The 17553-nt window shown below is 29.0% G+C and overlaps 2 protein-coding genes across 3 annotated transcripts; both read left to right on the top strand.

Moving 5' to 3' along the window:
* Window positions 1-494: 494 nt before the first annotated feature.
* LOC7462045 (vesicle transport protein GOT1) lies at window positions 495-3376 on the top strand. The gene is made up of 7 exons (XM_002321082.4): window positions 495-655; window positions 772-826; window positions 918-1009; window positions 1109-1189; window positions 2064-2161; window positions 2250-2325; window positions 2972-3376. Exons 2-7 carry the CDS (start codon window positions 799-801, stop codon window positions 3002-3004), a joined length of 408 nt encoding a protein of 135 aa, XP_002321118.1. The 5' UTR covers window positions 495-655; window positions 772-798; the 3' UTR covers window positions 3005-3376.
* An 8272-nt stretch (window positions 3377-11648) lies between these two features.
* Window positions 11649-13506, top strand: LOC7462044 (protein CURLY FLAG LEAF 1). 2 transcript variants are annotated; one of them, XR_002977750.2, is made up of 3 exons: window positions 11649-12179; window positions 12382-12862; window positions 12949-13506. XR_002977750.2 is itself a non-coding variant. In XM_002321081.4 (2 exons), exons 1-2 carry the CDS (start codon window positions 11958-11960, stop codon window positions 12730-12732), a joined length of 573 nt encoding a protein of 190 aa, XP_002321117.2. In that variant the 5' UTR covers window positions 11649-11957; the 3' UTR covers window positions 12733-12902. The 2 variants fall into 2 exon arrangements, 1 of the variants encoding a protein (XP_002321117.2); XM_002321081.4 differs by lacking the exon at window positions 12949-13506 and having other exon boundaries at window positions 12382-12902.
* Window positions 13507-17553: the final 4047 nt, after the last annotated feature.

Here is a 17553-nt window from a genome sequence, read left to right as displayed (position 1 = left end):
TGAAGCCTAAAAGTCTTATGCTCAGATAGTTTGTGAGATTTTGTTTTTAATTTTTGAAGTTCATATATGAAAATTTATTTTTGTTAAAGAAATTGTTAAAGTAAAAGACTGATTGTGATGACTCAACCCATAAATACTCTAATACTTACTAGGTCATAAAAAAAAAATGTTAGGTCATATTCATTGAGCCCAAATCATATAGTCAATGGTTGAATCATATTTAATTGGTATTTAGCATTGTAGTCCAACTGTATTTAAAAAAAATTGAATTTTTTTTAGTTTTAATTTTTTTTTGTGTGTTTTTAAATTGTTTCGAAGTGTTGATATTATAAATAAATTTTAAAAAATAAAAAAAATATTATTTTATTATATTTTAAAAAAACTTTAAAATATAATGTCTTCATGCTAAATATAAACTATTAAAAAAAAAACACCACACTCATCACACATGAAAAAAAAAATCTCCAACGAAAATCTAATTAGTGGGCTTTGGTGTTTAAATATTTTGGGCTCAGGGCTGACCTCTTTTCTTTTTCCGCAAATATTCCCCTCGGCTCTGGGAATTGAGTCGGGCTGACGGTACTCGAATACATAGACGGTCGTCTCCGGCTAAAAGAGATAACGAATTGAAAGTGGTGAATTGCTAACCGGAGAGGTAAGTCCTCTCTGGATTTGATTTATTTGATTTTATTTTCAATTCCCAAATGACCGAAAACCTTCTTCTTGTTTTGTTTATTTTCAAAAAATTGCTTTGATTTATCTGCTGTGAAGACTCAAGAGAGTGGGATTGAGGTCAAGATGGCCTATGAAATAAATGAGCTAAAGAGTGAGTACTCCTTTTCTACTTAATAAGAATTTTCTCTCGCAGTTCACAAAGTTTTGTTCTCGAGAAATAAAATTCAGCTACTGTTTTGCAGAAATTGGATTGGGTCTCATTGGCTTTGGCATCTTTTTTACCTTTCTTGGTGCGCTTCTCTTCTTTGATAGAGGTTTGCTTGCCCTTGGGAATGTAAGGCTGTTTTTTTTCTCTTCTTTTTTAAAGATTTTACTTGTGACAGAGATTTTCTAAATTTCTTGCTTTATTTCTTTTCTGTCTGTCTGTCATCAGATATTTTGGTTATCTGGGGTAGCCATTTTGCTTGGTTGGCGTTCTACCTGGAAGCTCTTTACTAACAGAGAAAATTATAAGGTATCGATCAAATAGGAACATCTTTTTTATTGTTTTTCTTGCTTACTGCAAACATATGATATCTTATAACTTTATGTTTTACGGACTCCCCTTTCTGAAAGTATGTGGAAAACTTTATGCGTCTTTGCAATCTGGCAAATATCTAAAATGCTTGCTTGATTCTCATGGCTAAGGAAAATCCTTAAAGCTGCATTACGACCCGCTGTTAATTAACATGCTCTACAGGATTGATGCGAGTTAACCTTTTGTTTTGTCTATCTTGCATTCACTTTCATGGCCAAGGAACATTCTTAAAGCTGCGTTGCTGCCCACGTTTAATGTCCTCTACTAGATTAATGCGAAAAGGCCTTTTGTTTTCTCTATCTTGCATTCATGGGCAAGAGATTGATGTTTTCCTTTCAAGTGCTATGAAACCTAGCATCCCTCTTCTGTATGTACTCTCTCTCTATATATATATATATAGTTTACTCTAGGGGGTTTTAACATTCATTGAGAAAGGGAATGTTGGAGTTTGAAGTGATTCATCCTGAAAACTGAAACTTTACTGTTTGATATCTAAAAGATTTTCATCATCTTTACTTGGTGTAGTACTCTGTTGAAATTCATTTCCTTTTTTTTTTTATTCATCTGCCAATCATGTTTCTGCCAAAATGTTATCAAGTGCTCCTGAGTCTCGATTACCCCCCATTCTTCCAATAACGACATGGAAATTTGCATCATATAAAACTTGGTAGTGAATTCTAGATTGGTACTGATTATTCTAAATTTGAGAAGAGATATATCCGTGCGTGAGAAATCAGAATTATACCATGTAAGGATAGACGGAATTTGAAATGCATATAGATGTTATTTTAAAGTGTTCTTTCTTCTGCAGGGTTCTGTTTGTTTTCTCCTGGGGCTCTTTTTCATATTTGTTCGGTGGCCAGTAGTTGGAATTATCTTTGAAATATATAGTTGCATTGCTCTATTTGGGTTAGTTTCTTATCTTTATCATAAGCTATGAACTTAACTATTTCTGTTTTCTGTGGCTGAACTATTGCATTGCTGTTTTTTCTTCCAGTGGCTTTTGGCCTTCTGTCAAGGTGTTCCTCTATCAGATTCCTGTTGTTGGATGGATTATACAGTATCCTATAACGGTGAGTTCTTTTGATGCCTTTTCAACCTTCAGGTTGCCTTTGCAGCCTTTTACTTTTGCAATGGATGACTTTTCCCAGTGCGATTTTTGCTTGCATGAAATGCGTGCTTCTTGTTACCTGATCAAATTTATTTTTGGATGTATGTGACATCAACTATAGGTTATTTTACCAGTCCTTTTTCTTGGAGGTTTAAATTACACAGTTTACTGAAGTTTTATACATAATGCGATTCCTGCTTTTGTATTATAGAGCTCTTATTTTCCTGAAGTATTTGGCAATGTATATACACCTCGTCAATAGTTTGTTATGTGACTACGGTGACTTCTATTGCTTATTGATGGCAACCTAGTACATTCTTAGCTGTGAAAAGATGTTCCATGATCTTCTTTTCAGAGGGTTGAGAGTGCTGACTGAAAACCATTTCAGAGTTAAGTTTCCCAAGTATTTGCACTCTAGTCCTTATGTTTTGGGAGAAAATATGAAAATAATCTTTTCAATCAAACTTTTTGCCTTGTGGTATTTGAACTTCGTTTCACCCTGATATATCTTTATTAGACTTGAAAGAAAATTACTTATCATCCTTTATCATGAGACCAGGGCATTCTTCTACAACTGACCAATATATACATTAATGCAATTGCTGCAGCTTCTTGATTACTTGAGAAGGGGCTCTGCTTGAAACGCTTGTTGAGATCTGACTCTGTTATCCAAGCATGCAGCGACTATGTTTCCCTTTCGTTGTTATTTCAAGAGGTAACTAGAGAGAGTAGTTTCAAAAGTTTAGCAAATAGCAATTCATCACTGCATGAAAGAGAGAACCATTTGGACAGGTGCCATAAGTAAGTTTTCCAAAGACTTAATTTGTCATACGGGTTTGGTTTCTGGTTAGTTGACCCTTTGTTTCGGGACGGTGTAGTGGTGTTCTGCAAATAAAATGATTTTCTAACAAGTATAGTTGTACAGTTGCCGTCAAGTAATACAACACACCAAAAACAACAAATATCATTGTTATTTTCTTATTTTGTATTGGATGCATTTTGGTTTGGTGATGTACATTTGCTTAATGTCTTTAAGCCACGGCTAGTCTCCGATATTCTATGTGCCTTTGAAGATAACCCCAGCTGTGGTTTTGCACGCTATTGAAGCGGGGAGAGGAAGTGACAGCTCCCTTCCATGGCTGCATGCCAATATGCCCTTAATTTACCCAACTTTTCACAGCCGACTTCTTTCTGGCAACACCACTATGGCCAGGCAGCTGGTATTGGAGTCAAACATAAAAACTTGAGAATCAAACTCATTCATAACTTCCCACACTCAACTTCATTGTGCTTAGATTTAACTAGCAAAGTCTCTAGCAGGTCATGCACGAAAAGAGTGGGACTTGAAAGTTTTTGTTTGTTTCTTTTTTTAATTTTCATCCTCATTTTTTTTTATGTTCAAATTAATGATTAGTTTATTAAAAGTTAGTTTATTAAAAGTTGTTGAGAAAAGAACAAAAAATCAAGAACAGGGGATCAAAGAGTAAAACAAGAAGAAATTTCATGGTCAATTTCAAATTCACTAGAAAAAATTATGTTTAATCAACCTTTTTTACTCTGTAGTTCCTTTAGTTTTTGTAATTTTAATTTTGATCTAAAAGTTTATTTTTTAAATATTTTAGTTGATGAGTTTGAGAAATGAGAGAGAAGAAAATCGCTTAAAAACAATGAAGAAGAAAGAAAGTTGATAAATTATCATTTTTCAGCAACAAAACTCATCGTTCTTGGTATTAATGAGTTTCTTAAGAGTTTGATGGTGATGGTTTGGGACTTGAAAATTTTTGTTGTTTTTTTTTTTTTAATTTTCATCTTTATTTTTTTATGTTCAAATTAATGATTAGTTTATTAAAAGTTGTCGAGAAATGAAAAACAAATTCAAGAACAGGGGATCAAAGAGTAAAATAAGAAGAAATTTCATGGTCAATTTCAAATTCACAAGAAAAAATTATGTTTAATCAACCTTTTTTACTCTGTAATTCCTTTAGTTTTTGTAATTTTAATTTTAATCTAAAAATTTATTTTCTAAATATTTCAGTTGATGAGTTTGAGAAATGAGAGAGAAGAAAATCGCTTAAAAACAATGAAGAAAAAAAGAAGTTGATAAATGATTATTTTTCAGCAACAAAACTCATCGTTCTTGGTATTAATGAGTTTCTTAAGAGTTGGATGGTGATAGTTTTTTTTTTTTTCAATAAACATGCTTTAAAAAATAGGTCTAGTTCCATTTATATTTCTTTTGAATGACTTTGAGGTGTTTTGAGGTTAGTAAATGATTTTTGAATTTTTAAGATGTTTTTATGTGAAAATAAGTTGAAAAATATTTTTTTTTAATAAAAAAACCTCTTCTTATTTTCTTGCTACCACAATGGTGGTAGAATTCTAGGCAGTAGCCTAGAACGTGACAAGTTACGTGTGTTATTGTAAGAGATCTATTATTGACTAAATAATAATAAATAAATAAAATAAAAGTGAATGATACATTATCTGCTCTTGAGGAAAAAAAGTAAACATGAGGTGGGGTTTTTTTTTTATGAAAGCCATTTTGTTCCATTAATTGTATTGCTTGCCATTCAAAGAGAGTTGACAAAATAATAATAAAAAAAAAGAAAAAAATAAACATGAGGTGGGGTTTTTTTTTATGAAAGCCATTTTGTTCCATTAATTGTTTTTATCAAATTAGTTTTTATTCTTTAAATAGTGATTGTTTATTTTTTATATTTCTTTAGTTTGATGATTTTTCCAAGAGATTAGTTTGATTTGTCTTATAAAATAATTTAAAATAAAAATAATAGCAAGTGTAAAACATTTGCATGTACTTCTATTTTTTATTTCTAGTATAAAGATTATTTCTCATTTTAATATTTAATTAATGTTAACGACTCCTTTTGATTTATCAGTTCATGTATTTATTAATTTATTTTATAAAACATAAATATCATTTTTTTTCATTTCTCAATTAAAAATATTAAGAATTGAGTTTCATAATTTATTTTAATTTTTTTATAAGCTTATCGTGATCTCAAATAAATATCTTGATAAATAGGCTATTAATTAATTCGTTTTCGTTTCACAAAACAAATGGACTAATTTATGTTTTACTCTTATGTTGTTTATCTCACTGGTGTCATATGATCCTGATGCTAATCTTAGGATGGTGTTTAGGAGTGTGGAAGAGATTGCTTTTCAAAGTGTTTTTTGCTTGAAAATATATTAAAATAATATTTTTTTTATTGAAAAAAATTATTTTTGACATCAACATATCAAAACAATCTGAAAATATCAAAAAATATTAATTTAAATTAAATAATTTAAAAAAAAAAACATTTCTAAAACATAAAAATAAATAGGATCTAAATTTCCAATGAGGTTTATAATTAGGTTTGATGTAGCCTATTCGAGAACTCTGCTCCTATTTTCGAGGTAAAAACTATTTTGTGTACCAGACAAAATATTAGAGTGAAATTGAGATTTCCTGATCGAAATCAAATTAAGATTATTAAGATATTTCTTTCGAGTTCGGGGGATGAAATGGCTCACAACTATGCGTCTGCGTGATAAGTTAATGAATTTGAGGCATTAATGAGAGGTTAGTTGAGTTATAATTAAGCAAGCTAAACCATAACACATCATATTGTTTTTAATTTTTATCCTTATTTTTTTATGTTCAAATTAATTATCACTTTATTAAAACTTGTTGAGAAAAGAAAAATAAATTCAAGAATAAGGAATCAAAGTGTAAAACAAGAAGAAATTTCATGGTCAATTTCAATTTCACTAGAAAAAATTATGTTTAATCAACTTATTTTTCTTTTTTTACTTTGCAATTCCTTTAGTTCTTGTAATTTTAATTTTGATCTAGAAATTCATTTTCTAAACATTTCAGTTTATGAGTTTAAGATAGAAGAGAGAAAATCATTTAAAAACAACGAAGAAAAGAGAAAGTTGATAAATGATTACTTTTCAGCAACAAAACTCATTGTTTTTTGTGTCAACAAGTTTCATTGGAGTTTGATGGTAATTGTTTTTTTTTCCCCTATAAACATGCTTGAATAAATAGGTCGGGTTCCATCTATATTTTTTTATTTGGTTGATTTTTGTTTTCTTGAATGATTTTGTGTTTTAGGGTTGGGAGGTGGTTTATGGTTGGTAGATAGTTTATGAAGATTTTTAGGTGTTTTTTTGATGAAAAATAAATTGAAAAATAGAATTTTAGCAAAAACAATTCTTTTTATTTTTTTTCCATCACAATAGTGGTTAGGTTCTAGACAGCAACCTAGTATGCGACAAGTCACTTGCCATTGTAGGAGATCTATTATTGAATAAATAATAAAAATAAAAAATAGAAGCGGATGACATATTATCCACTCATGAGAAAAAAACAGATGTAAGTTTGAGCTTATTTATTAAAGCTTTTTTGTTTTTTTATTCATTTCCATTAATTGTTTTTATCAAATTAGTTTTGATTTTTTAAATAGTGATTGTTTTTTTATATTTCTTTAGTTAGATGATTTTTTAAAGAGATTAGTTTGATTTGTCCTATAAAATAATTTAAAATAAAAATAATAGCAAGTGTAAAACATTTGCATGTACTTTCTATCTCTTATTTCTAGTATAAAGATTATCTCTCCATTTTAATATTTAATTAGTGTTAACAACTCCTTTTGATTTTGTGTTTATTAATTTATTTTATAAAATATAAATAGTATTTTTTTCATTTCTCAATTAAAAAATATTAAGAATTGAGTTTCATAATTTATTTTAATTTTTTTATAAGTTTATTGTGATCTCAAACAAATAGACTATTAATTAATTCGTTTCACAAAATAGATGGACTAATTTATTTTACTCTTATTTTGTTGATCTCACTAGTGTCATATGATTATCATGCTAAGGAGGTGTTTGGAAGTGTAGTAGATGTTTTTTAAAGTATTTTTTATTCAAAAATACATTAAAATAATATATTTTTTATTTTTTAAAAATTATTTTTGACACCACCACATCAAAATAATATGAAAACACCAAAAAATATTAACTTAAAATAAACAAAAAAATTTTAAAAAAAATTTAAAACCATTTTTGAAACATAAAAACAAATGGAATTTAAATCTCCAATGAGATTTATAGCCTATCCGAGAACTCTGCTCCTAATTTCAAGGTAAAAGCTATTTTGCATAGTAGACAAAATATTAGAGTGAAAAATGAGATTTCCTAATCGAAATCAAATTAATTCATATATTTCTTTCAAGTTCAGGGGATGAAATGGCTCACAAGTATGCAGTTAATGGATTTGAGGCATTAATGAGAGGTTGGCTGAGTTATAATTAAGCAGGCTAAACCATAACACACCGTTTAGGTAGGTTGTTGAACATTAATATGGATTACTCCTAAGTATACCTTATTAAATATGAAGTTAGTCTTAATTAGAGCCAACCATATTTTAGTTAGCTGATGAGATCAAACTTCTGCGTTCATTACTTGAATGCGTATCTCTGCTGCCCAATAAAAATACTTTAGAAAGCTAGAGTTTATCTTCATGCGAGAGCAATCAATTCTCAATTCCCACGTACGTGCTATGTTCACAGGATCAGTGTGTGTGTGTATATATATATATATATATATATATATAGGAGGGCAAGTGTTTTTTTTTTTTTTTTCAATTTAATTTCGGATACTCGGAGAAATTTTGCAGAATTAGTTAAAAAGTCCAATCAAAAGAAAAAGGTTAGCTAAATAAGAAGAACGAAAAAAAAATTGTTTGCTTCCTTCTCTTTTTTATATAAAGTTTTAACAAAATTTGTAAGCATAGATTCAGCTTCTTTTTTTATTTTCTTTTTTTAATGTTTTTGCTTGCCGGGATATTCTCCATGATGGAGATTTTGCGTATATCATGGCTGAATTATCAAGTTAAAAAAAGGTTATTTTTCGAAGGGAAAAAAAAGTTATTTGTTTTGATTTTCTTAAAAGTAGAAAAAGTAATCTATTTTTTATGTAATTGGAAAAAAAGAACAGATAAATTTAATTTTTAAGAACAGTAATTAGAAATTAAAAATTGAATCAAAGGACGAACCCCACGTTTTGGTTCTCTGTAGAAGAAGTTTCTAAATCATAATTTTTGATGCACTAGAAAACTAAAAAGAGTGGTAGCATTCAGATGCATTTAATCACAAATATATTGCATCACACGGCGGTAGGTGGAGAAGGCATTACATGCTTATGGGTACGTTAGATAGACATGTGTAGCTGGAGAAATTAAATTCTGTATTTGGTTTTGCATTTTAAAAGTGTTTTTTTTAATAAATAAAAAAATTATATTTTTTTATTTTAAATTAATTTTTTATATGTTTTTATATCATTTTCACGTACCAATATCAAAAATAATTTTTTTAAAATAAAATAATATATTATTTTAATAAAAAAACATTCAAAATAACCCAGCTGCAATGAATCCATTGCTGCTGCTGGCGTATTCAATTCAATACTTTGAAGGGGAAAGGTTGTCGGTACAGATCAGTAAGGAAACATTTAAAACACCATTAAATAGGGTTCACGCCCCCCAACAACCAAGGGAGAGGGGCTCTTTTATTTATTATTGTTCGTTGGAACAGCTCAAGATCGCTCAAAACATCACGCTTGTTAATTCCCAGCTCTTAATCACTCCACTAATTATCATCACTCCTAGCTAATAGTGTGGTGATTATTCGTATTATTAGGGTTAGGGCAAAAGGTAATGCCATGAGAAGAAAAGTAAGATTACGCTGCAATAATTTTTGGGAAATTAGTGATGGATCGATGTAAAGTATAAATTAACCATTAATTCTAAGTTTATGTGAATGCGAGGTCGTTTCGACCACGTGAATGCATGGATGGGAGGTATATATTCCTTTAAAATAAAGGATAAACATATATGTAAATTATCAAGTGATTTGCGATTTTGGTTAAGAAGTACATGTTTCTTTCTTTTTCAGTAAATCTTGTATCTTTTGTCATCTACAAGTTTAGTAGTTATTAGGGTATTTAGATAATTTTAATTTAAAAGATTTGTAGCTAGAAATAAATATATCTCAAGTTCAAGCCCTGTGGTTGTTAATATAATGGTCACTAGAGACTTACATGGTCGTTAACTTCAGGACTAGCTCGTAGGATTAGTCAAGGTGCACGTAAGCTGATCCGAACACCCACGTTAATAATAATAAAAAAAATATAACGGACATTATACATAATATTTACATCAAGAAAAAACTCCATGCGTGCACATGTATTTTTATTTTGTATGTATTTTGCAAAAAAATGTTGGATCTGCCATGGACTTGTATATATAGTGATAAATTCTCCAGGAATATTTTAGGTGTGTTTAAAAGTATATATATGATAACTTTTGTTTTTTGATGTTTTTTAAAAATATATTTTATTTGAAAAAAATATCAAATTTTTATTTTTATTTTATTTTTTTTTATGATTTTGATTGGCTAATATCAAAAAAACTTTTTAATATATTTTTAAATAAAAAATATTTTTAAAAAACATCATATTATACACTATAATACTGTAACATAGAATTATGTACATTCAAATTATTCTATATAGAAACAAACCTCGTGGTTGAGGCTCAGCAATGTCTTCCAAAATAATTTTTCCTTTTCCGAAATGATTTTCATTTTCTCGATATAGATGTTATATTTTCTGTTTAATCGAGAAGTAAAAATATATATTAAGAGGAAGTGATTAAATTAAAACTTATTAAACTATATATGATAGAGTCATCGGCACAGTTGATGTGAACAATAATATTTTTCGATTTCACATCAAATATATGGCATTTGTCAAGAGATTTTGGATTTAAATTTATGCACCTTAATTGGTAATGGGACTAGCTAGTTAAAGTCTGGTAGCTTGCAACCTTGCGTCCTTAAATAGATATTCAATATATTAATTACTTGTTAATGTGATGAAAAATGTTTTTTAAAAATATTTTTTAATTAAAAATATATTAAAATAATATTTCTTATTTCGAAAATAATATATCAAAATTATTTAAAAAATACCTAAAAATATTAATTTAATTCTTTTTCAGTCGAAAAGCATTCTGCAAGCATTTTAAAAACGTTGTGTAAAACAAACACTAACCATACACTAAAAAAGCTAAACAATCTCCTATTTATTCTATTGTGCATCCACTCACAATTGAATTGTGGATTTACAGTCAATTAGTTTTTTTTTTTCAATTATTTTTTTATATTGATTTTATTTGAGATTGGTCTCTTGATAGTTTGTTTCAATAAGCTGGATGCAGGTTTTCATGGAGTTAAAAAAAATCCTATCATTGAGTTGGCACTCGATTCTATAAAAAAAATTGCTCAGATTTTTGTGTTTTCAAAAGACTAAAAATAAGGGATTAAAATTAAAAATTATATATATAAAAAAATGAAGCCCTTTTTTTTTCCCTTAAGGGAAGAAGAGAAAAACTTAGACATGAAAATTGAGGAAAGAAGAGAGAAAAATGTGTAGCTAGAGTTACATCACCACCACGTAGCGCTTTAAAAGAAAGCTCTAGTAGAGATAATTTAACAGCACTAAAAAAGGTCATCATTGATTCACGTCAGGAATTTGACCCGGATCAATCCAATATGTTGTCATTTCAATATTAAAAAAAAAATTCTCAAAATATTTTTTAGTTAAACCATATTTTTATTGATCGTTGAGGTTATTTTTGGACCTGTCAAAGTTAACTTGGTTATGTTATAGCAACTTTCACATAATTTAATTTGAAGCTTGAGTTAAATAATAAGTTGGATTAAGAATTTTCAAGATTGACTATTTTAACTAGGTTTAATAACATTATCAAAGAATTCTACTTGCATCGAACATTTTCTTTTTATGTTAAAAAAACATGGTTTAAGTTTTTTAAAAAATATCAGTTTCCACCTATCCACTCGGTATATTATGAATTTATATTTGTTGTTTAAAAAACCAAAAAGTATGCTCACAAAAACATTACTGGCATCTCAAATCCTACCATAACTACTTTTAAACTACACAATATACAAGCCTAACTCTCCTCCATCTCTCGAACTTTGAACCTGTTAATTAAGTTGTCGATATGAAATTTAACGTAGGACTTTGAATACAATGGTTAGTTGTGGACTTAAAATTGAGAAATTAACTCGGCCATGAAATTGGATTTCAGGTATCGATCATGTGTAGGTTCGTTTTAAATGTTTAGAAAGGGAGAGTTGGATTTTGGGGCATTAAAGTTGGCATCTACTAGCCACCTTTAATGCTTCGCCTGCCCTCCTCTTAATAATGGGTATGACGGAAGCAATTTAAGGACCCTCTTTAGTAGACACGCCTCTCCTGCATGAATCCTGTTCTTGCAAACCCATAGGAGAGAAGAGTACTGGGGATGTTCTCTGCCTGCACTATCTGTTTCTTTGCAAAGTTTCCTCAATCGGCTCTTGTCTTACCTCTCATCTCACTCTTTATCTCTTCCCTCGACTTCGAGAATTGATTTAAAGGATGCAGAGACAAGTTACAGGGCAGAAATAGAAGGAAAGTACTGAAAAGGGAGCAAAAAGTTTCGGTGGATATATACATAAAATGGAACTCACAGAGCTGTCGTTAGCTCCAGCACAGTTTGTTCTTGAAAAAAGTAGGAATAGCTCATCATCATCAGAATCTGAAAACACCCCTTCCAGGAAGAGGAAGTTCTTCTCTGATCAGTATCAGCTGCTCAAAAATGGACCACCAATCCAAGCAAGTGTCGACCTTCATGTTAAAGACCCGCTACCATTGGATTGGGAGCAATGCCTTGATCTTGAAGTATTTATCTTTCTTTCTTTCTGTATATTGTTTGCTTGACACGCACACAGATCACTCTCTAAATTCTGCTTTAGTGTACAATTTTCTAGCTATAAAAATGCTGATATGTCATAATTTAATGCCTGCACACTTCGATAATGAAGTGCATATGCTTTCTTGTCAATTCAAAGTCTGATATTTCCTAAAATTGTGGTTTTTGCAGTCAGGGAGAATGTATTATCTGAACAGAAAAACATTGAGAAAGAGTTGGAACTGGCCCAAGAAGCAAAAGCTAGACCTTGAGCTCAATATGTCATCAACAATTCCAAACTGTCCTGATGAATGCAGCAGCTCCAATAGCTCACTTGAAGATTCTAATAACAAGAACCATGCCTCAAGCAACAGCAACATGGTAGCTTTGGCATGTTTGAATTGCCATCTTCTTGTCATATTCTCCAAATCCTCTCCTTATTGCCCCAACTGCAAGTATGTCCACTCTTTTCCAACCCTTCAATCCCCACAGCGAAAAGTCTCTCCCACCAGGTCCTTGAGTACTTTAAGCCTCTTGAATTAATGGGCCTCAACACGAGATCGATACAAATTATGTAGTACTAGTGGCAGAAGTCATAAAATGACTCTGTGATCGATGAAGCTATATATGTTTTCAGATGTTGTACGTTTTCATGAAAGAAAAGAAAAATTAGGTAAATAGAATCTAGCTATGAAAGCGTGATTTTCCTGTAACTCTTTCCTGCATAGTATCCTTTTAACTCTTCTCCGCACTTGCCAGGACATTTTGCTACTTCGGCCCTTGCCATGTCCATCAGGCATCAACAGCACAGTTGTTAACTAATTATGACAAATTAAGATCATATCTACAAATTCTGGATTTGGGGTCACCTTTCCAAGGAAAAATCAATATTGAGAATCTGACAGTTTCCAAGGAAAAATCAGTAGAGCTCATTCAGTTTTCAAAGCTCATTTCTTGCTAGTTGTAGGGTGTTATTGACATTTAAAGGAAGCCAGGTTAATCTCCTGAAGTGTCTCCTGCTGAAAATATCTAGGGATTTGCGTGGCTTCTGGGCTCTGTGCATGCTGCTATTTAATCCTGTGCTGCCAACTAGTATTGGATTTTAATGGTTCTTGATGTCACATTTTAATTACTTCAACGGTTTGATTTATCGGAAGAGAAACAAAAAAATTCAATGCTTAGATAACGTGTTCGTATGCATGGTATGCAATTCATGCACTTAAGAAATGTTTTTTTTTTCTTTTTTTTATTCTACAATAAGAGCATCTGAACTAATTTGTGTAACAAAAATTAATAAATTTTCTTGAATGTTTTTTTATATATTTGAATTCAAAAAATTTATAAAAAAAACTTTCTTAATGACAGGAGCCCTCGATCTGGCACCAACCATTTATGTTGTGTACAATATATATATATATATATATATATATATATATATATATATATATAAAATGAATTATTCTAATTTTATAGCTTATTATTTCCTCTCTATTATTTTCTATAATAATTAATATGACCATATTTAACACATGCCTTAATTTACATTCTAAAATAACTCCTTTTCATGTTCGCTTAAAAATAATGATGAGAAAATTTAAAAAATTCTATAAAAAAGACAATATAACATTTAAAATATTTTTATTTTATCTACCATTTGAATTTTGTACTTTAATATACACACACACTAAAGTAAAGGATCTATCTTTCTAACAAGAGATTGACTACACCATTAGCCGCGCTAAGCTATATATCGGATTAAAATTTTTTGAATAAAAAAAATTAATATTTAGACAACATTGCTAATATTTGTTTTCTAGTAGTAAAAACAATATGGTTATAAACTCAAAATCTAATGCATGCATTTAATAAAATAGATTCAAGATTATATATACCAATAAATACTAAAAGGATATTTTAACACTAATCAAATATTAAATCATGAAATTAAATTAAAAAAATAAGAACTAATAAAGAACCTGTTAATTTTTCTCACTTAATTATATTGCTCTAAATTTGTTTATAAGAATATTAATAATTTAAACTTAACCATTTTTGTAAGTTGCTAGTAAAAGTCTTCTGTTTTTTATTAATATCTTTGATTTCAACCTGAAAAAATCTAAAATTTTGCCCCATGTTATTTATTTAATAAAAATAAAAGAACAAAAAATTCTTGATAAAAAAATATCATTCTAGCTAAACCTTCTTATCTCATTAACGTGCTATTTTTTTGGAAATGTTTTATGAGAATATTTGTTTCTTAGAAAACATTTTATCATTATTCTAAACGCAAGTCTCATTTTTTTTTAAAAAAAATAATATTATAATAATTTTAATACGAGCGTATTAAAAAACATAAAAATAATAAAATGATTGCATGTTGTCGTGGAGAACTCTTTAGCAGTGTCAACAGCTCTATATATCTTGAAACCTCATAAACCAACTCTTTGTCTTGCCTGAGTTTTAAATTAAATCAAGCAGAGGTTGATCTTATGTAACCCGGTCAACTATACAAATCCAAAGGCAACCTGGACAATTAGTAAAAACATATATTGACAAAAAGTAATTCAAGATGATATTTTTAAAAAAATATTGAGATAGCGACATATTAAATCAACTCGGATAAACCCGAGTTAACTCACTAAACCCATGATCTGGGTCATGGATCTAACTAGGTTTGATAACTTTATTTTCTTAAAACTATTTTTTATCTAGTTATATAATAATAAAAATAGAAACTTGCAGTAAAGCAAACAAATAAAATTAAAAAAAAATTATTAATGATGGGTTGTACAAAACAAATACTTGCTAATAATATAATTTTATTTCTATAATTTTATTTGAAAACAAAGTAAAATTGAATGGTATTAAATAATATAATATCTAAATATATTCTTAATTAATTTAAGAATTTAATAAAATAATATACCTACTATATTTAGAATTAATTAATTTTTAAAATTACATCTAAAATGTTGTAAGAATATTAAAAAAGGTCAACCGTGCTGGTCTGGGAAACCCAACATACCCAAACCTTTAAACATTTAGTCCAAGCCCACGCTCCTCAATCTTTTTTTATTTTATTTTTTCTGATTTGGACAAATAATATGTCATCCATTTATATATATAAAAAAGAAGCAAACGATACATCTTTTACATGCCTATTGTCCATTCACCAGAGTGTCGATCACTAGAGAGGTGACTGGAAAATTAGGCTAGGGATTTTTGGACATAAAATATAATTTCTAGCCTATTTTCACATATAAACACCTAGAAAACACTCTTATAGCCTCAATAAACTAATTTTCAACTAAAAAAAACTCCAAATCAATTCAAAAACACAAAATCAAATAGAAACAAATCTCTCAGCCATAATATATTTTTGTATGTCAACATGAGAGCCCGAAAACACCTCAATGATATTCTCTTGTCAAAAAGGAACACCTAGACATCAAATTTAACCTTTTTTATCACCAAAATCCGACCAACTAATTCCTTTCTCTCTTCTCCATCATTTCTTGATGACTCTTTTTTCTCTTTCAAACTTAAGGATTGAAATTTGAAAGAGAAACATGTAATTACAAACTAAAATGATGAAAAATAAAAATTGAAAAAAAATCTGTAGCAAAATTTATCAAAAAAACACAAACACCACAGTTTTTTGAAAAAACAAGGCTACCATTTTTCTTCACCTTCAATTCATTTTCAATCTAATAAAATCAATTTGATTTTACAAAATCAAGCACTAACTCAATGTCTGAATGTTTTTTTTATACCACGATAACCTATAGACAACAAATCAAAACAAATTATAAAACTCAATTCTCAATCTACCTAATATTAAATAATGGAATAAAAAAAATACAATGATAAAAACTAAAGAATAAAAAAAATACAAAACATTGTTCTAATAAATAGTGTCATATAAGGTTGTGAACAATGAATTCACCACCTCTTTTAATTATTATTACTAGTCATGGTGCTCGGGCTCTATTGTCGACCGAATTAAAAGTTATTTTTAATTTTAAAAAAAGTATAATATATGAACATTGTTGAGGTTTTTTTTTTTTAACTAACAAAAATTTTAAATAAAAATTGAAAATTTGACTTAATAAAGTTAATCGATAATCTTAGGTGCCAAATAAAAAAAAGATCAACTTTTCACTATACACTAAGACACATATTACTGTAGAGTGGAACAGTGAAATGACCATTTTTCTCTTCCCAAACAAAATTATTTAACTAGCATTTGGGGACACAATGATTTTTTTATAGAGTTTATTTATCATTATCATATTGATCGGGGATAAATAAATCTTTTTGTATTTTAGATGCGTAGTAAAATGACTTAAATACCTTTAAAAGTAAAAAAAATAAAATTAGAGTCTAGGGGATTTTCAGTCGTTTAACACTTTATTTGGACAATAAATTGACTATATTTCCCTTAAAAATAAAAAAATAATATTGACGTCCATGAGTTTTTTTGTATTTTCATCATAACATTTTAGTTTTTATCGATTTGAATGACGAGCAATTTAGTCTTTAAAAAATATAAATAAAATTAAATAAATAAAAGTTACAAGCATATGTTACACACACACCAATGAGTAGGAGGTGTATGCATTCTTTAGGTACGGTGTATAATGTCTCCTAGTGGTCAAACACTGCCTTCGACAATGGTGTTGGAAGTGTCACGCCATCCTTTTCCCGGTGGTCAAACGTGTCTGCGTGATGGAGCAGCAGCTGAGCTCCGATGAACTTGTTTTTCTTTTTGTCCCTCTTTCCTCTCTCCTTACCTTGGATTTCGCCTCAGACCTTTCAAAAATCAAGTGTGTCTTGTCAGTCTATATTTGTATCTATTTTGGTCCTCATTCTTTTTATTACTATTTATTTTGTCTTTAATGCTCTTTGAAGTTTTTTTTTAATTTTATCTCTCTATATTTTATTTTATTTTATTTTATAATTCAATTTGGTTCTTATTCTTTTGATTTTTTATTTTTAAATCCTTCCTTGATTTAATTTTATTTTCTAATGTAGTCTCTCATTATTATTTTTTCATTTAATTTTTATATCATATTTGGTTCTCATTGTTTTGATTTTTGAATTTGTATTATTAGAAATTTTGCTTTGTGATTTTATCATGTTTTCCTTATATAAGGTAATTTTGGTTTCATAACCCGAGTCATAGGTTTAACTTATTTTCTTGGAAATTAGCTCAGTTTAACTTTGGTGTTTTTTAATTCCTTTTTTTAAAATTATTTTCTTAATTTTATCATTCGAGATTAGGTTATTTATCCTTGAGCTTTGTGGTTTTTTTGTTGTTCTTTTTGTAATGTTGTCCCGATCTCATATCCTAAATTGTGAGTT

Source organism: Populus trichocarpa, chromosome 14 (assembly GCF_000002775.5).
Source record: "Populus trichocarpa isolate Nisqually-1 chromosome 14, P.trichocarpa_v4.1, whole genome shotgun sequence".
Taxonomy (NCBI): domain Eukaryota; kingdom Viridiplantae; phylum Streptophyta; class Magnoliopsida; order Malpighiales; family Salicaceae; genus Populus; species Populus trichocarpa.
This window is presented reverse-complemented; position numbering and strand designations above follow the sequence as displayed.